Source organism: Phaethon aethereus (assembly GCF_964289735.1).
Source record: "Phaethon aethereus genome assembly, chromosome: 2".
NCBI lineage: Eukaryota > Metazoa > Chordata > Aves > Phaethontiformes > Phaethontidae > Phaethon > Phaethon aethereus.
Genome location: NC_138582.1, coordinates 113,156,170 through 113,180,516, shown reverse-complemented (window position 1 = coordinate 113,180,516; position 24,347 = coordinate 113,156,170). Strand labels below are relative to the sequence as shown.

General features: G+C 44.3%; 1 protein-coding gene across 1 annotated transcript in view; it reads right to left on the bottom strand.

Moving 5' to 3' along the window:
• LANCL2 (LanC like glutathione S-transferase 2) overlaps positions 1–4,460 on the bottom strand; it is a gene marked incomplete at its 3' end in the record, with an annotated part of 33,742 nt that extends 29,282 nt beyond the window's left edge. The window contains exon 1 of the mRNA XM_081996966.1: positions 4,255–4,460. Coding sequence (XP_081853092.1) covers positions 4,255–4,458 — 204 coding nt within the window. The 5' untranslated portion in view covers positions 4,459–4,460. The remainder of the gene's footprint in view (positions 1–4,254) is intronic.
• Positions 4,461–24,347: the final 19,887 nt, after the last annotated feature.

Sequence of the window (24,347 nt, the reverse complement as noted above, 5' to 3'; positions counted from 1 at the left end):
AATCCAATTTCTGTGCTGTAAAAGACTATCCTGTGATTCCACAACAAATACAGTCTTAAATTGAGGGCTGGGATGTGTTAAAGTCTTGATGCCAAGGATGCTTTTCTTGCACACACACAAAATCCACATCAGGTTGCCTAGGCACGGGGTTGCTTCCACCTTCCCCTGGATGAGCAGGTAGTATCAGCCTGCCTTTGGTTCCCAAGTCACTGCCCCGCAGACGCTGTGAATGAAGGTGGCTCCCAATCACACCTGACTATGCTATGGATGTAGCCACAGAGCTGTGGTGGCTCCAAGGACGGTGGGGAACCCGAGGCTGATATTCATGGGTCACCCATGGAGCCAAATCCTTGAACAAGCCATTGCCACCCCTTACCAGCAAACTCTCCTCACCCCTCTGCTTTCCAGGAAATCCACTACAGCTTCGTAGCTCTCTCCCACATAAAGGTTTTGATAAACAGTTTCTGAGCCTGGACAACTGGCTGCCTGGGCTTTATGGAACCCTGTGCAGAGCTCCCCATTCTCAGTCCCCCACCCACAGCTAATGGGCAACACAATGCCAACAAGTCTTGACATTAATTGCAGCTATAGGTTGCTGCTGCTCCAGTTCAGGTGGGAAAGCAAAGCACAACACTGCTCAGGCAAGTTACTCTTTGGCTCCCAACCTGCACAGGCCAACAGCTTGATATTGCCACATTTAAGAATAGATGAGTTTATAACTAGAGTTGCCTACAGCAAAAACTATCAGAAGGACATCTGCTTTTCAAATATTAATACATTCCCCAATAAACAATTACAGTGAATTAAAAATTAAATGAAACTTAACAGAAAAACTGATTTTCCCATGAACTAGGGAATATGCTTTGTTCTGAGTCTATAGCTGTCCATTCATTTCTCTGCCTCCCTCACCATTTACCTCTCCATTTTGAAAACTTTTGGACCACTTTGAGATAACATCTTTAGGTACTTTTTCAGGCTAAGGTATCACTATGGGATCCACATCAAAAGGAAAAGAGCTACAGGATATATTTTTAAACAAAGACTAACATTTTAAATTATGTTTCTTATTAATCTAGAATTAATGCCATCTGATGAATTATTCACCTTCAGCTTTCTCAGACAAGTTACAGAAGCAACTCAAGTCCACAATACTTTCATGGTGAAGAAATCTAGTTAAGAAAAAGTGAATTTCAACTACATAAGCAGAGCCCATCTAGATGACTGCAGTGTTTACTGTGACTATTTTTAAGAAGGCAAACCAGCAGCCCCAAACTTTGTTTTCTCTTCTCCTGCTCCCACACCTTCTAGCTTCCTGAACTGTACCTTATGCATGCCAACACATGCTTCCATATGCAGTACTTTGTCCCAGTTGTCTCACATTTCAAACAAGGACTTGAAGAGCTTCTTGTCCTTTTATCAGCTGGATGAATTGTAGATGGCAATCGTGGCAGCTTATGAAATCAAATGGAGGGATTAATAATGCATTGCCTTCCATGACAACGGCAGAGCACCGCACACCTCTAGCTGTCATTATGTGAGTCAGTGCTCACTGCTCCACACAGCAGCAGATGGGAGGAAGAAATTATGCAGTGTACTTGGAGGCTTCTGAAAGCTGTTCTCATTTTTACGAAACTTGTGCTATTGTGTACAGTGGTTTACAGAACAGACTCCCTGACCTGTGTAAAGTCCTTTTGTCTTCACTGGGGCTTTAGGCAGGCAAAGACATTTCTCTGACAGGTCTGGAGCCTCTTAAATGCAAAAAAAAAAAAAAAAAAAACAAACCCCAAACCAAAAAACACAAACAACAAAAGCACCTCAAAATACTCATCAGGAAGTCCCATATAAATCAGGATAGTACTAGGACTGACAATATGCAAATGCTGCAAAGAATATAAATACACATAAATATACTTATAGCTATGTTCTTGCACAGAAACAAGGACAATTGCTCAGATTTTGCCCATGCAGAAACAAAAGAAAAAGTACACACGCATCTGCCTTCTCCTATGGAATGCACAGAGCTGAAAAAATTCGAAGGCCACTGAAAGCTGCTTGTACTTACATCACTTTAATGTGGTACAGCAGATGATTTTTCTTCCAGAGAAGCTTCACACTTTTGAACCACACTTTTGAACGTAACAAAGCCCAGACACCACCTTTTATCAAATACACAGCTACACAGGTGCTCAAAGGTATTTTCTGAACAAAGCTGCACAAATAGCTGCCAACTGCCACACAGTAACAAGGAACATCATCCACCATCGATTCTGGGAAAAAACATCTGCACCCACTTTAAAATAGTATACTCATCTACAGCAGAGCAGAACAGATATTCCTGACAAGAATTTCTAGCCCTAGATTCTTGACTAACTCATTTCAGCTCTGCAACAGAAGAATGTCCTGAATTTGGATTCATTCAAAATTAAATATGAAGTAAATTAGAGTTGAATTATTCGGCAATACAGTTAGTATTCTCTCAAAAAAAATTTTAAGGAAGTTCACCTTCCTCCGGTATCAGTTCTCACTTTGGAAAACTGTAGTCAACCTAGATCAGCAGTGAATGACGGCTTATTTTCTCTTTAGAAAAAATGGACATTAGGTGTGCGATCTAAAGCAGGTATATAAGAAGGATGACTGCCCTACAGAAGGCCTTAGCAGAAATTTCTTGGTATGTTTTTTTACCAATTTAACAACGATATACAGCTATAGCTGTACTGCCATCTCCTCTCTGCCTTCATACTTCAACTCACCATACTTGAATGTTTTTTATATACTGAGCCAGACACAAAAGAACAAAGAAATCATAGTTCTCTTTCACAAGAAATTAGTTTTACCAGCACTGAGTACACTAGCAAGGATTTTCATAATAATAATAAAGCAGATTTCACTTCCAAACTTACCCTTGCTTTTTAACCCATTTCAAGTGCCAAGTTCTGCCTTTGATACTTGCAGTTAGATGTAGCAGTAAGACACCGATCCCCAGAAGTACTCTTTTTTTGTGTGCTCTGCTTAGCCACACACAACTCCTTAAACCTCAACTGCAACAACTAGTGAAGCCTTTCATTGCCTCGGACTGACGGTGAGCTGATGCTGTCCTGCTCACTCTTACGATACTCGGGAAAAATGCTCCTCTCGCTGCCGGGCATCACCATCCTCGTCCCACCCTATCAGTAAGCCAAGGCAATTCCTTATCACCACAAGCAGGGCAATACAGAGCTGCGATAAGACTCCTCTCCTTTATTCACCTCAACATACAGTCGAGCGAGTTAGGAAACTCGGCTTCCCACCCAGCGCATTCGAGCTTCTAGCAGTGTCACCACGCAGCGTTTTTCATCCAGAAGATGATGAAGCAGCACACTACTGAAAGATGAGGCTGCTCAGGGGCTAAAATGACAAAAGGTTCATGTTCTGATACTCCTCCCGCGGCTTAAGCCAGCCTGCGTGGCAACCGGCCAGAGCAGCTTCTGTGCTTAAAACCTAAAACGCCCGTAGCTCCCCAGCCAGCAGCGCGTGGTGCCGAGGAGACAAGCGGAGCAGGAAGACTGCGAACCTCCTGTGACCAGCGCCACCAGACAGACTCTCTGCTGGGCCCGACCCGGCTGCCAGCTGCCTATAATGGTGCACCGGAATCTACGAACGTTTGCATGTCAGTAAACACACGCCTCGGAGAGAACGGTCCAGCATCCCCTAAAGGCCGAGTGTCGCTGTCACCCACCCGAGGAGAAATTCGTCTTTTCTAGATGAGCGCTCATGTTTTCCCTTCCCCGCGCGCTTTCTTTGGGGAAACTCGGGCAACTCCTAAGTGGTGTGACAGAACTACCGTGGCAACTGCAGCTACCTCCAGGCCCAGCACCGGGTTCGCTCGTATTCAGGGGAAAATGGCAGTCTTATAGCAGCTTATGGCAGTCCCTTCCACCGACTCCAAGTCGTGCGGCCGGGCTGAGCTCCCGCTCCTTCCCTCAGCTCACCCCGTCCGCAGCCTCTTGCAACGCCGCCCGCGCTGTACCGGCCCGGCGGCCCGCCCCGGCCGGCGGGCGGCAGCGCGGCGCTCCCCGGCGGCGCGGACAGGCCGCGGGCAGCCCCACCGCGCCGCCGGAGGCCGCGGCCGGGCGCAGGGCCTCGCCAGAGGCCGCCCCGGGGCAGCGCCCGTGGCCGCCCGCCCCTGGAGGGAAGGAGCGCCCCGCGAGGGAGGCAGGGCCCGGGCGGCCGGGACGCGGCGCCTCCTTGCGCGCCCGGCCGCCGCCCGCGACTCACCTTCCCATCGGCGCCGAAGGGGAGGGACTCCTCCTCCGGCGGGAGCGGCGCCTTGTCCCGCTGGGCGTCCGCCGCGCTGCAGGCAGCCGCGGCTCCGGCTCCATGGGGCTGGTAGTCGGGGTAGGGGTTGGCGAAAGCCCGCTCCTCCATCTCCGCCTCGCCGCCCAGCTGCAGCTTCAGCCTCTTGGACATGCTCTCTCCCATCTCAGCCGGCCCTCGGCCCGCCTCCCCGCACGGCAAGCCGGCGGGGACACACTCCGCCCCGCAGAGCGGCGGGTTTACAGCAACGCGAGCGCCGCGGCCGGCAGCTGGCCCCGGCTACAGCCGGTGCCCGGCGGGCGCGGAGGCGGAGGGCCTGAGGCGGCCCCGCGGCGCTGGGGCTGGGTGAGGGAGGGCGGCGAAGGGCGGCCCGCCGGCCCCGCGTTGAGGCGGCTGCGGCGGCAGCGCCCGCGGCCGCTGGCCCATCTGGGCCGCCTCAGGGCAGAGGCGCCGCCGGCCCCGGCCCGGAGCCGCTGAACCCCAACTTGGGAAGGCGAAAGGGGAGCTGCGACGCCGCGGCTCTGCCACGCGTCCCCGTCAGCCGGGGCGGGAAGGCGGCGAACGCGGCGGCGGCATCACACCCGCAGGGGCAGAGCGCGGCCGGGGCCGCGGCCGGGCCCCCCCGCGGGGAGAGGCAGCCCGCCCGCCCGCGCAGGCTGGGTGGCACCGCTGCAAAGCCCGCCCGAGCTCCTCATCGTCCCCCGCCGGCGCGTCAGCCCCTCGCGGTGCTGCTGCCACCGGCCGCACGCCGGACGGCGGAGCGGGGCTCCCGCCGGCTCTTCCCGCCCGTCCGCCCGCGTCGGGGACGAGCCGTTGCCGGGCGCATCTCAGAGCATCGGCAGCAGCAGCAGGAGGGGGAAGGACAGCCCCAGCAGCAGGCAGTACGCCACCAGCTCTTTCACCCGGGTCATCCGCAGCCTTTGCCGGGCCGTGCTCATGCGCCGGCAGCCCCGGGCCCCGCGCGCCGACCCTCCGCTGGCCCCGGCGGGGGGGAGGCGGTGGCCGCTTGCTCCAGCGCCCGCCCTGAAGGGAGGGAGGCGGCCCTCGGCCGGGGGGGCGGGGAAGGCAGCGGCCGCACCTCGGGCCGGCGCGGGGAGGCAGCTCCCCGGGGGAGAAGGGGAGGGGGCGGCCTCCTCCCGCCCTCGGGTTACAGTGTCGGTGTGGCGGCTTGTTGTGGCCATGCTGGCTGTCAGCACCGCCGTGCCTACGGTGTACCCCTTCCCCAAAGCCAAAACATGTTTAAAAAAGCCAAAAACCCCACAAAAATACCCCCACAGCACTGGTGGAGGGCGGCAGCAGCTCGTCGTCCCCAGCCTGAGTTCTCCCTCCACGCGTGGGACCGGGCGGGTGGGGAAAGCCCCCAGCCACCGGCGCTGGAGGGGAGGGGGAAGGGGCGCGTACCCCGCCTCGGCAGGAGCAGTGGCTCGGTCCCGCGGGGATCAAGGGTCTCCCTTTGGCATCCGGTCCTGGGGCGGGGCAGAACGCCAGGGCACCGTGTCAGCATCCATTTAGCCCCTCATTTTATAGGCGCCTCCATCTAAAGCTGGGAGAAAGAGCTCCAGGTGAAGGGGCACTGCACAATGATTAAGGGTAAACCTTTTCTATTCACAAATAAAGGGCAGATGCTGCCGATATCACCTTAGCCTCCAGGAATTCATACTGCATACTGCAACACCCTCGTGCAGAAACAGGCTGCTAGAAGCTTGCAATCCAGCCAAATGCAGCGCACGGTATTGTGTAAAAACACAGACAAGGGAGACCTCATTATCCCATTAAACATTTACTCCCAACTATGCCAACACTATTTGCTAGTAATTGTCAGTCAGCCAGACTGTAAACTATTAATTCAGGATCTGGACACTGTGCAGACTTATTGATCTTTAGTTTTCTGTGCTGAATAATTTTATTGCTATCAAAATACGTATTCAGTGTGTAAGACTGAATAGAGGTGACTCTCCCAGCACTGGCTTCAGTTTATGGTTGTTTGTAGCAATACACATGTGAATAAATGGGACATGTCCATTATCTTGTGTTAGGAAATAAATTTTAGGCAATATTTTCTTCGTTTTATTTATTTTTAGAAATTGAGCTGATGACAAAGCAGAAATTGCAAACAGGTTGTCAGACAAGAGGTACCTCAGATTTGCTCTGTAAGTGAAAATAACCATCCACTCGAAAATGACACATTTAAATTAATTTTTAAAAAATGCATAAGTTCCTCTTTAATGGGGAAGTCTTTTGTCCTGTGTTGTGGGGCCTGAAAGGGTAAACGCAGAACCTTTTTTAAAAAGAATCTCCTGTCTCTGTGTAGACATTTTGCTATGCAAAGAACATGTTTTCATGTCAAATGGTTTCCTTCCCACAGCGAAGAACAGCTGCGTCAGTGCAAGTAACCACATCCCCATAACAAAGATCAGAATTAAGCCTTTAATTCAAATGTGTGTGGCTTGTGTTTTCTTATACCTTCTACCCTCTTCATTCAAAATGGTGTGAATATAAAAGCAAGATCATGCCAACTGGTATGTGCTCAAGGCCTACAGATGGGGAATGAAGATGCTACCTGGCACCTTGCATGAGTAGGTTCTTCTCTTCCTCTGGAGCGGGGGTTTGGGGAGCGGTGGGTTTGCATCTCTTGCCTACTGCCTCGTTGCACTGTTCAATTAACTGCGCAGTGCTGTGTTTAACACTGTTGTGCCTGTGGACCTGAGATTTCTGAAGCACTTCTCTCCATGTTCACTGTTCTTCACATTTGTTGCAACGTGGCATGTTCAGTCTCAAGTATACAAGGCCTTCTTTTGTACTTAGCAGGTGGGATATAGTTCAAAAGACCTTTAGGCTTTCCTTTTGCTCCTTTACCTTTGGTACACAGAGAGTTCCCGCAGCCTGAATGAGACTCATGGATCAAGGAGGAGAAAAAAGTTGGGCTGAGGTGACAACCTTGAACGTAAGTTTTAAGCAAGAATCGATTCACATCTCTCATCTGTAACAGTATGGAGCAGGAGGCCTCACCTCACTGAAATCATGATTTCATGGGCGCTTTCACCCAGAATACATCTAAAAGCTACTGAAAGCAGTGAGCCCCCATCCTTTCTTCCCGCTCCAGCTATGCACTATGTAACCTGCCTCCTGCAGCCTTGGCAAACGTGCAGCCCTGCAGAAAGCTGATCCAGCTGAAAGCTGTCCTTTTCCTCTCTGTGATGTAGGTGAAATTGCAATGAATGTTTCACTAAGGCCTGATTGCTATTCAGATATCAGTTTCTTCATGTAAATCATGAACGTTTTTGCTTAACAGTTCATTGGGCTAATAATTCTTTACACAGGAGGAGTTCATAAACCCTTCTCTTTTACTTCTACTGGCCTTTCCTTCCCTCTAACCCTATTTACATCCTGCAATGTCTGCTACCATGCTCCCCGTGGGACTAGTGCTGGTTTTTGAAATAGTAAAATAAAGTGTCTGTTACTTTTGGGGCCAGGACTAAGTAATCATAGTCTATGCATAAACCATTAATGATACTGTGCTTTCCTATGCATTTTGCTGTTTGATTCCCAGTACTCATAGTAAATTATCCTAACTAATGAGGAGGGAAAGAACATTGTACATCACAGAGCCAACCCTCCCAGGGCTAGCACACAGCTGCCCTTCACACTGTACCCCATGAGAGCTACATCATATTGCAACGTGATGCAGCTTTGCAGAATGAGCGTGAGCAACCATCAGGAATCTCTGAAGCTCTAGCTGTGACATATTTAATGGTTCTTTCAGCAGCTGCGTTCATTCTTATTGCAGCATAATAGCGCTCATTTATTTTCATGTGCAATGGCTCCAGATACGTGCAAGCAACAGCCCCGTCCATGTTTTGTTCCATGGAGACAGGTGATGACTATGTGACTTCAGCACCCGTGGTAAAGTGCCTTGTAAATTCTGCAAAATCGGTGTAGCAGCTGGTGTTAATCTCATTTTATTTCTAAATATAGATCTATGAGATTCGGCTGAAACTAATTGAGAGAAGCGAGAGCTTCAGGGATGGGATACATAATGGAGAACAAGGCTGTACAACGCTTTCTTCAGTATTTACCTGTGGAAAAACAAAACATGGCAATTTCTCAGCTGGTGTTAATTAGTACAGCAGGTGAGAGGAGATGGAGCAGTTTATAGCCGCTGCAAATCAAGGATCATACCTTTATTCAACGTAAATGAAGTCTTCTCTCTCTCTCTGGTCCCCTCCTCTTCAGACTGGGCTTTGTCTATGCTGCATCCTTTGTGCTCTGCAGCAAGCCCGTTCCTCCTCTAGCACTACCGTAGGCCTGTAAGAGCCTATAAGAACTTCCTAATTCCCTCTTCACTATTATTATCCCCTCCCCTTAGCTGTACTTCCTAATTTCTTTTTTTTCTCCACCATTGTCTAATATTATATTCTGCAAGTAAATTCTTTAAAACTGTTCAGGCCTAATAAACTACAGAGGGCTGCTGCTTCTGATAAATGTGATATTATGAAATAAAATCTGCAGGATCAGGTTTTGTATTTTAATTGCAAAAAACTTACAGGCTTTGGACCAAATTCAGTCCTGTGTTTCAATTCAGCTTCAGTAAGAAGAAATGTAAGAACAAATGGGCTTGTGTGATATGTTATGACCATATTGCTTTTCAGTAGCAACAAATTTCTCTGGCTGCTGTAAGTAACTGATCTCTATTATAGCATAATCTTGATATTTAAGATCTCAGAGATTTCTCTGAATCTGAGAAGACACTTTGCTACTCAACCACCAAATAAATGTTTTAATAATAACTCCATCTAATATAGTGCTCTTCTTATTCTCTGTTCTTATCTTTGGTCTTGTAGCAGAAAACGCAGTGTCATCAGGTCTGTTGCACTTCTGTTTTGATGAGTGCACACTAATAAATGGTATGCCTGAGCAGCAGTTGTCGCACTTCAGCCCACGTTTAAAGAATGGATTTTGTTATAATCAAACATTTCTCTTCCTTATCCCTTTAATCCCAGTGGTTTTTGATTTGCACATCCTGAGGAATACAACTAATAATGAAATCATGCAGATGCCTGTAAATCTTATAGTTCTTTACTGTCTATGATGCAAGCGAAACCAGCTCACTCTTATTATTATTATTAAAATGTACTCTTAATAATCATTGGCCTAGAGTTGGATTTTCAAAGGTACTGTTTCCAACCCTGACAAAGTTTATAAGCCCAGGGAAAGAAAAGTTTAGTTAGTAGAAAACCAATATAATCCTCTCAAAGGCTCCCAAAAGCAGGAGGAGCAAAGGCAAAAGATGTGTACTTTTAGGATACCTGTGGCTGGCCAGTATCTATAAATAGGAGCAACAAGTGTTGGACGAGAGGATTCCCTTTGCCTAAGGAAGCTTTTGCAAGCTGGATGTTCAAATTTGGCTTTAACTCAGCTACATCTTATTTTCTTATTTCTCCTGATGTCCTTTGAATGACACAATGTCAGTGTGGCTTAAAAAGCAGCCCTAGTCCCTACCTTGTGGTAAGGATAGGTGAAAGACCCAGGCCCAGGATTCACCAAGAGTAATGGGCACGGTGCTGCGATGCGCAAATGATCTCAGTCCTGTTCGTTCAGGGCTCGATTAGAGAGGTTTGCGTTCTTCAAAATGTGCTCACGAGTCCACAGGTTTGGGTTCTGTCTTCAGTGTTTTTTGCTGCATCAGGAGAGTAGGATAATGTTTTGGGGAGGGGGGGCTAAACATGCAAAACACAAGCACCATCAAGCAAAGTAGCTTTATAACTTCTGCAGGATAAGAACAAACTACAACAGTGCAAGAAGGGAGAAGTGAAAAAAGGGGAAACAAGGGAGTGCGAGGAAGACAAGATAAAGATAAAACCATCAAGGACTGGTGAAGTGCTGTGCTGCTCCTGCAGCAGGATCTTTGTCCACTTCCTACAGGAAATGCAGAAAGATCTCACTGACTTTAAATGAGGCAGCTGATTTATCTCTACCCTGACACTGAAAGCATAAATACAGAAAGTATTGCCCAAAATAGTACAACCTGGATAATGATAGAAGTGAAATGGCAAGAAATTCTCTAACACAGGCTTTACCATCCACTGCCTGTTGCTGTGGGTAGTCACCAGTCTTCAGAATCAGCAACATGGGGCCGAGAACGAGGACAAACTAACTTCTCACCCATCTTCTGGCCGCAAGAGATCATGGCTGTTCCTGACACATTTGCCTGACCAGATTTTAAAAACCACCACCAAGAAGAGTTGCCTCTGCAAGCAACCATCTCTGCTGTTGTTCCCATGAGCAAATTTTTCCCTTGTGTCCAACTTGGAAGGCCTTTGCTGCAGTTTCAGACCATGTCAAGAAGAGTTTACACTGTGATTCATGCTTCTGCAGCCTTGCTAATAAATCAGAGCTAGAACAGGTACCTCAATATGGTGTGTACCTCAATACCTCAATATGGTGTGGTGGGTTGTGGTGCAAGGAGTGCAATGGGCCCAATGGCTCAACAACACCCCGCACTTTCCTCTCTGCCCCTCACCTTTGTAGCGTGAATATTTTGGATCCCTTGGCTGCCGTGCATTTGATAGCTATTGGCTTGTCCACATAACCATGCTACAACTCCCTTTGTTATCTGCACCTACCTCCCAGAAGGGCCCTGAAGACACCTGTTTTGCCACCAGCAGTAAAAAGGCTGATGGGTCATGCATTTAACTGGAAACCTGTATCAGAAAAGCATCTAAGATGAAATAAGAGCCAAACCTACTTGTGTATCTCAGTTGATTACCACTGATTGCTCTGAGAGCCCTTGGGACTGCGGCATTTGTAGAAGTATAGAAAGTCTCATTTTCTACTGTATGTTATGGACGTGTCCCTGCAAGCTGTGGAGAGCTTTTCTGATGAGTATATAATTTTCAGAAGCCTGGATCAGAAACCAATTTACTAAGATGTTATTGGAGCATTCAGTACTCAGCAGGATTCTGCCCTTCTCATGTATACTGCTCATGTATTTTACTAGGAATATAAAATTTCTACATGGACTTCTGCTGGTAGAAACATTCTGTGCATTGCCTGATGCTGTGGAGAGCACAAGGCAGTGCCCTTTTTGTCCCTCGCTGTGGAGCCCCTGCCCCAACCTTGGTCACGGAAGCAGAAACTGTCTCATTGGTGCTTTAGGTCCAAGCCTGAACTGAAATCACAGCATAAGGAGATAGATAGGGATCAACAAAAGGATGAGCATTTTTCCCTCCTTACCTGAAAGGCCAAAGGAGAACCATATCCATGTGGAAAAGTTCCTAACACAGCCCTTGTATGGGAAGAGACTCCATGAGGATACCAATCTCTCAATTTAGGTGTAACACATGCCTCTTCTATCCTTGTGGGGAACTGCACGGGGAGCTGCTATGTTTTTACAGGAAAGCAGTGAAGACCAAGGGAGTCACAGCCCCCTTATTACCATTGCCTGGTGCAATGTTGCTCACATGTTATAAGATGGAGTCACAGGTACAAGGTTTTGCAGCTCATCCCTTCCAGCTCTTCCCAGTCAGTGCAGGGCTTCATCTGCCCCTGTGGGGTGTAAAGTTTTGCACCATTAGCCTCTCTTCCCAGGGTTTCTGTGTCTTGAGGTTGGGAAGAGAGAGACAGAAAAAGAGGCAACTCCATTTTTTCAATGAGTAACCGAGATGTATCAGGTCCATGCTAACCAAAAACGCATTCTGCCAGATGTGCCTGGATGACCCTATCTTTTGAATTCTTCCTGTAACCTGCCTCTCTAAAAAAAGCCCTATTTTGTCAGAAAGTGTGAGGAAAAAAGTCAGGATTTCTAAAAGTAAGGTGACTAGGATCTTGCAGAAGAAATCACCTACTGCTGTAACAATGGTAAAATCCTTTTAGCTGTATGAGTAACAAAGAGCAAAGAAAAAATATTTTGTTTTGTTTTGTTTTTTCATAAAGTGAGGAGAAGATTAAAAAGTATTAAGGAGATTAAGCGAAATCTAGGTCTAGTGAGAATCAAAATGAATGTTTTGTCTTAGTTTTCAGTAACATGGCAGTTACACAATGTGGCAGTGAAACGGGGTAATGTGAACAAGTGAAGGAGAACAAATTACCACATTCTGGGTTTGGGTTGAAGCAAACCTTAAATTATTTAATACCCAGTCTAACTGGGATCATGAAAGTTGGCAAATGAAACTGCAATTCTCTTAGTAATGTTTATCTGTGCAGTTATCAAATTAGGCAATACTGTGTGGTTCGAGAATGCACATGTAGGACCTGTTTAACGAATAGACAAATAATGAAGCACTCCATTACCAACCATTAGTATGACCTCAGTAGAATGCAAAGATTTAAAACAAATATTGAAGAAAAGATTCATAGGAGAGATGGAGATAAATGGAAATGGAAAAAAATACAGCATGGGTTTGTAATACATCACTCACAGTGGAGAATCTCACTACTATTCTTTGATGAGAAAAGCAGGTCTGTAGCTGAAGGACAGTAGCTGTCACTCATTTGTACAGCTGCAGTATCATAACTGCTGATGGTAAGATAAGGTAATAGAGGAGTGGATTTGGGACTGATCCTAATGAACGTTTGTATTAACAATGTTTGTACAGAAAATAAGAAAATAACAGCTAATTTTGCAGAGAATGATCAGAATGTTGTAGTAGAAGACTTAAGTGATAGAAATGGGCAGCCGTGAATGTGATAGTTCCAATAGGAGTGAGGGTGTATTGACCACAGTCCAAGGTCATGATAAGTCTGCCTGCAGTACAGCCGGTCAGTCACGCTCAATAAAGATCCATTAAAATTGGAGCAGAGGCATAGAATGGGAACAGGGAGTCTGTTATATGAGGAAAGCCTAAATCACTCTGGCTTTTTTAGCAGAATGAAGGCTGAAATGGTGTATAGTTGCTGTTCATAAGTACAAGAGAGATATAAATATAGATCTGTATCTATACTGTGGAGGAGACAGAATGATTAAGGACCATACCTGCAACTGAACAAAATGGTTATATGTTGCCCGTGATGAAATTCAGGCTAAAAGCAAAAAGGGTTTTAAATATGAGAGGAGGAGGAGTTTGAAGCAGCCTGTCAGTGAGGCTTTTCAGAAAGACCTCAATAAACATCTTGGAAAAAAGAACGTTATAATGTTGTTGTTTTGAGCCAGTAAACCAAGCTGCTTGTAATCCTGTGCCTCTGGGAAGTACTGTGGTCTCAGGGGATGTGAAGGAGCTGCTTCTTATTCATTGACAGCTTCTAGTAGCCAGTGATTAAGAGAGCACATGGGGTTTTTTCCACCTTCATAAACTTCCAGTTGAGGGAGGTATATTGGCAAGTGAGATGGTTTTCATATTCATTGAGCTTCTGGGTGAGATTTCCTGCAGCAGGTTTTTAGAGTCTAATTGTCATTAACAGTTCTGCGCATGTGGTGTTTACGTGGGGATGGAGAGCAGGCGTCTAAACCTGCTTAAAATTCTGCCAGGGAAATGACGAGCCAAATCACTGGGCTGACAGATAAGGAGAGTAAAGTTAGAAAAGAATGGGTTTAGGCAGCTTTCCATTTTATGGCTTGAAGGAAGATTTCCGTCTGAAGTGAATTCCCCGTTCAGACAGTTTCCTGACATGTGTTTTTATTTCCGTAGCTCTCTCCTCGTGTTTAACTGTACAAATATTTCTGTCATCCAGCACTGATCTTCCAGGTCTAACAATAATGAGAAGACAGCTGAAATGTGAAAGTGGTGACCTCCTGGAAGCTGTTTAAAATCTGTCAGTCTGACATAAAAGAGACTACTAATAGTGCCATATTTAGATTTTTCCTGACCTGAACAGGTAAGGAATTCATGTGGGTTGTGCTCCCCTTTTTCCCTCACATACTCTAGCTTCGAAGAGCATTTTGGGTCACAGAATAGAGGAATGACTTAGTTGTTATATAGTCCCTCCATCACCATTGGACTGGATGCAGTTCACCATAAGGCTGAATGGTACAAATATAAATATCCCTCTGCAGTTAAGAAGATGCTGAGAAGAAGTCGTCCTACAATACAAAAGTTTGTACTGAGTAATGTAAGTGGTGATTGCTAACACCTTGGAAAATCTAAACTCTGCTGGAGTGACTGCATTGACTGGTTTAGATTTCCTTCAGTAACAAAATGGATTAACATTACTTCTCCCCGTGTGTTGCAACTCGGTTGCCACATCACATCAGAATTAAGCAGATCACCTTTGCACTGTTCTGGAGTAATGTTGACCCTTATCAAGTAGGACAAGTATTGTTGTATCCAGGCTCAAGCAGGACATGGTTTGCAGGCTTTTTCATATCATTTGTTTGACCAGAAACTACAGCAGCTTTCAGACACAGGGTTTCTTAACACACTGGCACAACTTCTTTAAAAATGATAGATTCCAGGGACTAAGGGGGAGAAAATGGTTGCAAAACTATTGATCATAGTTCACTGTTTTAAGAAAAGGACAGCATGAGAGAAGCAAAATAGAAATAATGGGCTTTGGTAAAGCAATGTTGATAAACTCAGGGAATTTGTAAGTAGATTCTCTTGTGAAGATAACTTAAGGATAAAGAAGTGCAGGAGAGAGAGCAATTACTGAAAGAAGTTGTATTTAAGACACAACAGCAAATTATTGTGCTATGAAGGGGAAAAGAATCATCATCATAAGAAGGAATAGCTACAGCAGAAGCTCTTTAAAGTCTTGAATATTAAAAAAGGATTTATTTACAAATTAGGAACAAGGACATCTGGCTAAAGCTGAGTAGAAAAAAAATGGATCAGAAGTGTATGGTTGAGCCTAGAAAGATAAAGTACACAGTGACTTACTACTATTAAGGGTGATAAAAATTAACGTGTAAAGCTTGTATGAACACTGCAAGAGCAGAACAAGGCAAACTAAAATTCAGGCCCATTCTTTTAATAGGGGAGGATTGCAAATAATGGACCACAATGACACAGCCAAATTGTTCAATGACATTTTTGCCTAAGGCATGACATAAACTGTGAGCAAATGCCTAAAGCAATTAGGTTGTTTACAAGAGCACAGATGCACGAGTCTTAGTAGGGAAAGAAGAGGTTAGAAAATATTTAATGTGTTACACCCATTAAAGTGGCCTGTTGGAATTTACCCTGGGATATCTAAGAAACTGAAGCAGTATCTGAACCTTTAACACTCACTGGTAACGGAATAGGAGAAATTTTGCTGGGAACTAGAAGAAAACCCACAGAACCCATCTTTCAAAAGAGAAAAAGGAAGGTTCAGGGAGATAAGAAGTCTCTCTGTGTTACCCTGAAAGATACACAGACTAAATTATTAAAGAATCAATGTATAAGTACCTAGAGAAGGTAATAAAAACAGCTGGAGTAGATTTGTTGAGAATAAATCATGTCAAACTAAGCTTGTTTCCTTCTTTGACAGGATAATTGTTCTTGAGGAAAAAGGAGAAGCAGTAGATACGTCTTGACTCTACGAAGGCTTTTGACATGCCTTCGTAGAGTCATGTCTGCTAACATGCTCTTAAGGAAACAAAAGAAATGTGTACCTACCCAGAGTCATGATACAGTGAGCACACACTCACATGGTTTGATGTTAGACTGGGAAAGCATTAAAAGCAGGGCTCTGCAGAAATCATATTTCTACTCAGGTTTTTCATTAACAACTCAAATCATGAAACACACAAGTTTTCAAACAATATGAGGCTAGGAGGGTTTACAAGCTCTTTGTGATACAGGATCAAAATTCAGAACCATATTGGGAAAGAGCACAAAAGCCTCAAAACCAACAAGGAAAAATTCAATACTCAAATACAAAAACTTATCCTTGGGAAAGGGAAATTTAAAAAATAAATTATAAGGAATGAAGAGATGTGATTGCTCTAATGGAGCCATCTAATGGAGCCATGACAAATGAAATTGTTCAAATATGATACTGTTACAAAGCTAAGCAAACATCATGCTGTGCGGTGCTGACAGAAGTGTTGTAGGTGATATATGCAAGGTAATTGATAGGACAAGGGGTAATGCTTTTAAACTAAAAGAGGGTAAATTTAGACTAGATATAAGGAAGACATTTTTTACAACGAGGGTGGAGAAACAGTGGAACGGGTTGCCCAGAGAGGTGGTAGATGCCCCATCCCTGGAAACATTTCAAGGTGAGGTTGGACGGCGCTCTGAGCAACCTGAAGATGTCCCTGCTTATTGCAGGGGGGTTGGACTACGTGACCTTTAAAGGTCCCTTTCAACCCAAACTATTCTATGATTCTATAATTATCCTTCCTTGCTTGGCCCTGGGAAGCTGACATTGGCACTGAAGAGTTCTGGGCACCACACTTTCTGAAGTGTTGCCAAACTGGGAGGAGTCCAGAGGAGGGAAATGAAAAAGGTAGGAGGTAAAGAAACCATGACCAGAAAACATGACCCAAAGACATGACTTTTGAGAAAAGATTGAAAGAAATGGCTTTGTTTGGTATAACAAAGGAAGACTAGAGATAAGATGTAATAATAATTCAGTATTCAGGCCTGTTAAAGAGAAAGGCGGTAATTTGTTCTCAAAGACCCTTGCAAATAAACTGTGACGAACTCAATGAATTTGCATTGGAGATACTTCAGGGTTTGGTATTAGGAAGTATCTGTGGTGTGGTGCCTAAATATGCTGCACAGAGGAGGACTGTTTATGGAAGGGTTTTAAGATCTAGCTAGACAAATTATCAGACATGGTTTAGGTATAATAGACTTATCCTTCAAAGAGGAGAAAGGATTGTGTGATCCCAGGAGGTTCTTACCAGGCTTGCCTTGCCATTATTCTATTAAATTAAGACCAGGAACACAGCAGGGTTGACTGTTACTGTCTTTGCAGATAATTTTCAGTTCCAATATTCAAATTTACAAGGCTATTATAAGGCCTCTTTTGTTTTATATGGATATTAGACAACCACAAGTAAGAAAGGAATATGATTAAATATTTTTTTAAACTTACTTTAATTTGGGGCCAGTTAAGGAATAATGATACGTGGAGAACAACATGTAATTAAGGAACTGTGGGTAGCCTGTGAAGAATTAAATCTGATGTGTATAATGAAATCCCAATAACTTCAGCAGGCCAGCCAAGCTGATAGCCTGGTTGGCAGAAATCAGGCTAATTGTACATACCCTGAAAGATCATTCTTGCGATTATTGTGGAAGAGAAAATGAAGGATAAGACAGAACACAACCTTAATGTGAAAGATTAAGCATACAAGAAACTGAAAGGCAAGAAGAGGTGAGGGCAGGTTGTAGGAATCCTGAAGATCTTGAGAACCAGAAGCAATAGCAGAGAAATATCATTAAGCCCAAAATCCACTCTGTGTTTATTAACCAGGGCAGAGACTGCAAAGGCTTCCAAAGATGTCATTTGTTTATTTGTATTCTCCAACCATATGGTCCAGTATGGTGGACTCTGGAGAGCTATGACCCTTATTCTCTTGGGAAGCTGAGAATGTAAAACCCGACCATTCATACTTCCACTTCAGTCCTGCTCCTTTTGTAAGAGCTCTCCCAAATAAAGGGTCTGTATGTGGAGATTGCTCCAGTGCTGGTTTCAATCAGGTCTCTAAGTCAGCAGCAGCAGCAAAGAGCATTGCTTTATAGATACTGCAGACCACGCATTCATCGGAAAAGCTCTGGGGTTTTGAATGCCAGTTGTGGACCCCAGATGTGAGATGTAATACAGGAGTTACCTATGAACCAGGAAATGTAGCGTTTTCCTTCCTTAGCTGCTGGGTCCACGTATGCCCTTCAGTGGCTCTGAATGCTGCTGACAGTCTTGAAGGGGGGGAGACTTTACTGATTGCTGCCACTGTTGAGGCAAAGCTTTGGCTGGTGTGACCAACTCAACCCTCTGCTAACCAGCTTAGGGATCCTTTATGAGCAGTGCAGAGGACAAGTGTCTGTGCAAACACAACGTCCCTCTTGGGTTCTCATCCTCCAGGATCCCCCAGGCACTGCAGCCTCACCCCAGTCTAAACCGACCCCCAGAGATGAGCTGATGGAGCGACAAAAAGGACAGAGCTCCTCTCTCCCTGCCTGGGGGCACGGCAACCAGGAGCCTTATGGTGTGGTGCTGGGGCTTCCTTCCCCCCCTACGTTTGCCCAGTTTGCCCATGTTGTTTGAATCCTTCTGTGGCAACACTCCTCTAAGGACAGGGGCCTTGGGATCTCTGCATCAAACACGAGTGCTGGGGCTGAGCCTGGGCTCCATGCCTCCTTTCACATGGGGAAGGCAGGTGGAGACCCTCAACACATGAAGTGGGTCTGGGATGCAAATGGAGCTGCCCCATGGCCTGGGGGAGAAAGGTTTCCCTTTCCTACTCGGTGGCCAGCATACTGTCCCCACTGCATCCTGAATCTTGATGTCTGATAGCAAACGACCCATTACAAGGAGGTTTCCACTCTAGCAGAAACCCTGGCATCTGCTATGGTACGCTGCTTAGAAAAAGCACAAAGTAGGAGGGAAGGAAGAAGCTGTTCCAAGGAAAGCGTGTCTTCTGAGTAAGCAAAGAAGCAAGGGGAATTAAATTTGAATGAGTTCTAGATTTATTTCACATTAATCTCCTGGCTATTAATCTGGAGTCATTATCCTCGAGCACCGGTGACTGCAAATGCCCTTCTTACCCTTCTGAGCAGAGGTACAGGAGTACATACGTATTGACCTGCGCTCCAGAGGAGCGGCAACAGATAGCAGGCAATAAGGGAGGTAACAGTCCTTAGCAGATGGGATTTACTAGTTCTTTGTTCTTAAGCAGACTCCTGGTGTTATGGAGAAAGGAACAAAACCATCGTGAACAGAGAATGGCACAAAACCATCGTGATTTTTCTGCATCTAACTGAGGTCTGCAGAATGCCTGAAATATCTCATGTGTAGTGTGTTTACTGTAGTTTACAGGGATTCAGGGGATGAAATAGAGCTGGACCCTGAGGCAGAGTGACCTGTAAGTCTTAAATGTGTCTGCTTGATTTTTGAAAAGAGGCAGAAGCAACTATAAGGTCAGCATCTTTCCCTTCTAATGCCTGAATCTTTGAAGTTATTCAAGACAGTAATTTATCTTGTATCTATGAAGGGTTAAACAGCAGGTTTTTTTGCTTAGAGGATATAGCAGGAAAAACTTTGCTCCCATCAAGAAAGAACACGTGGTATCTTAATTAGCTAAAGGACAGTGTTAGTTAGCTCTTCTGCTAGTGATGCCTCAGAAGATCTCACTGACCAGCAATAAAATAGGCAAAGGCTTAACATATATAGGACATATTATTGCTCTGCAAAGGGAAGGATTTATGCACAGTGCTTACTTGAAACTTTGGGTATTCTTCTTACTGCATTACAAACAAGCCCTTCCCCATTAATGAATAAGATTAAAGTTTAAGAAAAAGCCTTTTAATCTGTAACTTCAAGCACTTCAACAGAGAAAAGTTAATAATGCAATGATGCGATCTCTGGTTTCTGTGTCAAGGTGCTTATTATTGCATCCTGGTGATGAGGTAGCCTGTGCTACAGCTAGTTAAGCTCACGTTTTCTCGAAGATGGGTGGAGATTTAGTCAACACTCGGCAATGCATTGTCAGGAGAACATTATCTGCTTATCTTCCTCATATCCGAGGCTATTGAACAGATGTCTGCTCTAAGAATGCACTCCGAAACTGTGTAAGTGTGCCTATTTATCTAACAATAAATTGAGCATCTTTTGTAAGAAGAGTGCTGCAGAGAAAGCAGAAAGGATTTGTAACAAGAGGACGTTGATAGTTTGCAAATCCTGAAAAACTCGACATGGTATTTAAGAACTGTGTGTGGTTTTTTTTCTCCTGGCTTACTTATCATCACCAGTGATTAAAACTTGCCTGTAATTTGTAGAATCTTTTTGGCTGGGATTTAGTTCAACATTTCTTTCAATGAAAAGCAAAGCAAATTAGAATCTGTTTTGTGTTTTCCTAGCTGCATAGCATTTTTGGAGCTCATGCAACTAAGGTTAAAACAACAGTATTTTTATCTTGAAACCAGCACAGAAGATTCTGAATAGATGCCTGTAAGACCAGCTGAATAATAAAGAAACACCTCACATATATGGCTCCTTTCCTGATTTCACTGTCAGTAAAAGTATTGTGAGAAAGAATTGTGAAAACTCAGAAGTTTTAATGTTTTTTGATATAGTAAGACTTTTTTTCATCATTTCTTTCTTTGCTTTTAGGTTTTACCAATCCATCTCTGATATTCAGATTTCTATGGCTAAAAAGTACCTCTGAGCCTCAGTCTTCATAAGTAATGCAAACCAAAGACCATCACACAGCAATTTCTGCAGATAGTGGAGAACTTATCTTTGAATTACAGCATGTTTTAAAAAGACAGCCTGGCTTGCTTTTCTCTCTGCTACAAGTTCTGTTTGATTGCTCCAGTCCTCATCTGTAGGTATTTTGGCTTAGTTTTGGTTAGTGCTTCAGTATACCAACAGAAATATTTTTCATTGAAATGCATATATATTGCTCCTCCTCTAAATAAAAGATAAATTAACGTTATGGTAGTTAAGATGTGCATATTACACATAGTATCTTGATGCTATTAATTAACTCCACACCTGGCAGCAACCCTCAAGAAATCTCAAGATTTCTTTAGCAATCTTTCTTTAGTAATCTCAAGAAAGAGCTAAATGGGCACACAGACATCCCTGTGATGCTACCATTTCATCCAGGGTCAAACCTGAAGGGCATTGGTGTAACAATAAAAGGAGCTTGTTTTGCTGTGGCCTGGCCTCTCATTAGACATATTGATTAAAAAAATCATGGATGTGTTGTGCTTGTGACAATTCCAGAATTTACAGTACTGAGTAAAACATGGAAAATGGATATTTACTCTCCAAAAGTTTTGCCTGTAGTGGAAAAAGATTGACATTAGTTGTAATCCCTCCCCTATGAAACATATCACATTACTTTAAGAGGAACTATTATGTCTTAACAATACTAAACAGCTATTGGTGGTGACTAATCAGAGTTCACTGCTGGTTACAGTCTATACCATCCACAGATTTTTCTTCGCATTCGGAGGAAATTCATTCCTGTGCTATTTTGGTTCTACTAACAACATTAGTGATGCGGTATTTTCTGCCTGCTGCCTCCTGGTTTGTCAATGATGGTTCTTTTATTCTTGGTGTCTATGTTGAGTATGCATTTCTTAAATGACCTGTCTTTGTTCTTTTTTGTCTCCCTGAAAAAAGAAATGCTTCCTTTTTTTCCAATTGATCAAGGCTTAGAAACCCATTGCCTCAAGTATTTTGAGTCTCTTCTGATTTAACCTTGTTTGTCAGGATTCTTGCCAAGCGCCTCAGGATGCAAAAGAATCACAGGCACATCATCTGGGAGTAGATTTTGTGTTCAAGCCCAGACTGAATTGACTTACTGGTTATATAGGGTACTAGGGAATATGCTTATTCACATCTTTCTTCAAGACCGAAGTTTGCTTAAGTACAAGAGGAGCAAAACTTAAGATTAATATTTTAACACAATTGTCAGATATGTTCTGCTTGCCAATTTTTTTTTTTTACACCCAGTATTCAGGTGGATGTTTTCTGATGCCTAATGTTCTCCACCGTCACCACACTGAATGGCAGTATCTTGTTCAAACTAACAAAAGGTATCTGGTCACAGCAGATGTAGTTCAGTTCAGTTTTGTAGTTCAGTTTTCTTTTGTACTGAGCATTTTCTAACCTAAAGATGAGTGGATCTGAGTTTGGTTGCAAATCTTGCTAAAGATCAACAGTATTATTTGGACCTAGTCCGTAATAGCATTGGTCAGAAGCCGTGCAATTTCACCGGGGTCCTTGGGAACACTTTGTCACAGGGAAGGAAAATGCTCTTTTTGGTGACATTACTACCATTTGAGCTTGTGGTGTTGATCTTACCAAAATACCATGTGCTAGACAGACATCTCGGCAGACATCTTAACAAACATCTTAGACTAACACCTTGGTTTTTGCGATGTGCAAATATACCCATCTAGTAATTCTAATTCCTAAACTGCATGTGCTCCTATCCCTGCACTGCCATTTGCTGTAGCATTTGAGCTTTTCAGCCACGTTCATTTGCTTACCATGAATACTACCAAGTCTTATACTTTAAAAAGGTTGATATTGGCCTACTCTGGGAGAACTAGAACATAAAGGGAGTTACTAGGAGTATCTGGAGCCAAGGACAGCTAGCAGAGCCACTAAGTTTGTCTTTGGTGCTTAGTAGAGCTGAGGATGTGACATCCTCAGATAGGAAGTCTCCCACATAGAAGAACCAAGGTTTAGAGGAGCTACAGGTCTGCAGATTGGGAGAGCATCAGGAAATGGTATTTGGAGGTTTACAAATACATGAGATGATAGGACATTTATGGCTTTGCAACATAACTATTTCATGCCAGCACTGATAAACTTATTAGATTGCAAAGCATTGAGGCTACTCCCAGTGTAGTTGCTGCTTATAGTTGCAGTTTGAAAAACTGAGGAAACTCTCCTTTCATCCTTCTTCCCTTCTTTACGTTCATGCAAAGGCCAAGTGCAATCTGGCAGTATAGAAATCCAGTATATAAGCCATCTTGAATTCCTCAAAGCATTTTCCCAACTGAAAACATTCGACGGTTGTCAGAAGTTGCATGTTGACCCACATTGGTACTTTCTACAGTAGACATCTATGAAATACTGGACTTGTATCATCTCAATCTTCAAATATCTGAGCATGAACAGAATTAAGGCTCTACTTCTGTGAAACAACCAAACTTGAACAAAAACAGTTTTCTGAGAGTTCAGTTCATCTCACTTACACTGGAGTCAGCCCATCAGAAAGCACCCTAAGCTGTTCAGGCTCTAAGGTGCAGTGGTGTCTCAGTTGACTTGGTCTGAGGGAGACATCTGTGCTCAGAGAGCCCACTCAGCAGCCGTATGTGATGGAAGACCTATTTCAGATTCTGCACAGCGATGTTCACAGAGAACACCTCTGAATCAGTACCTACCTTGATGAAATGCTGGAAGGATCTCTTTGCCTTGCAAGGGATGGTGGTTTCCCAACAGCCCGCCATGTCCTGACAGCATCTGTCCACACTCCACAGCCCAATAAATGTTGCATCCAGTCTGCTGCAGTGAACGGTTTCTGACGTGCATAGCCTACAGACATTGCAGAAGGATCTGCTCACTCAGAATCAGTTTCTCTTGCGGTATCTGAAAGCACAGTTGCTGAGGAAAGCCTAACTAACTGCATTGCTTTTCAGGGCTGTTAAAAGCATGAGGTTGTTTTAACTCACAAGATGCCTTCCATCCTTCCCTTCACCTCTGACACAACATTCCTGTTCCAATCTGTTGAGGTATTTCTGCTGGAAATTTCAACAAAAATAAGCATTATGGCAGACACTAAGAAAAAAATACAGCCAGAAAAGAGAAAAACTGTGGCCCATTGAAGACTGTGGGAAATTGTTGCATAATTTGATCTAAAGCAGCCGCTGTGACTCCCGTTCCAATTACTGTTCCTTTTTGGCAAATCAAGGATAACTGATGTAGAATTAAACCACTTGGGAAGCAGAATAAATCACAGTCATCAGGCTGTAGAGCACTTCATTAAGTAAGTTAAGCTATCAGCTTTCCATGGAAAAAAAAATTTTAAAAAATTCTTTCAAAGAAAGCATCCTTGAGGGGAGAAGGCAGCATCAGTGTAACAAATTCAGTGGCTGACAGGATGAAGACAGCTACTGGCTTTGGTTATGAGGTCTTCCTCCTCAGCAGGGTAGCTGTGTCAGCTCTGGCCTCCCTAAGAGCATATGGCACTAGTCAGGGCTACATGTTAATGCAAAGAGTACTGAGGTTGGAGACCCTGAAGGGATGTGAAGCTGAAGAGCTGGCGGGTGGTTTGAGGAGGTGAAGGAAATGTGGGAAGGAGGGCCAGTGTCCCTTAAGGTGGAGATGATGATTGTGGCCTAAACAGCAAGCAGACTGAGGATGTGAAGGAGGAAAAAACAAAAAAAACAAAAAAAAAAAGAAACACGCCCCCCCCCCCCCCAACTTTTCCTAGCTTTGGCCAGGAA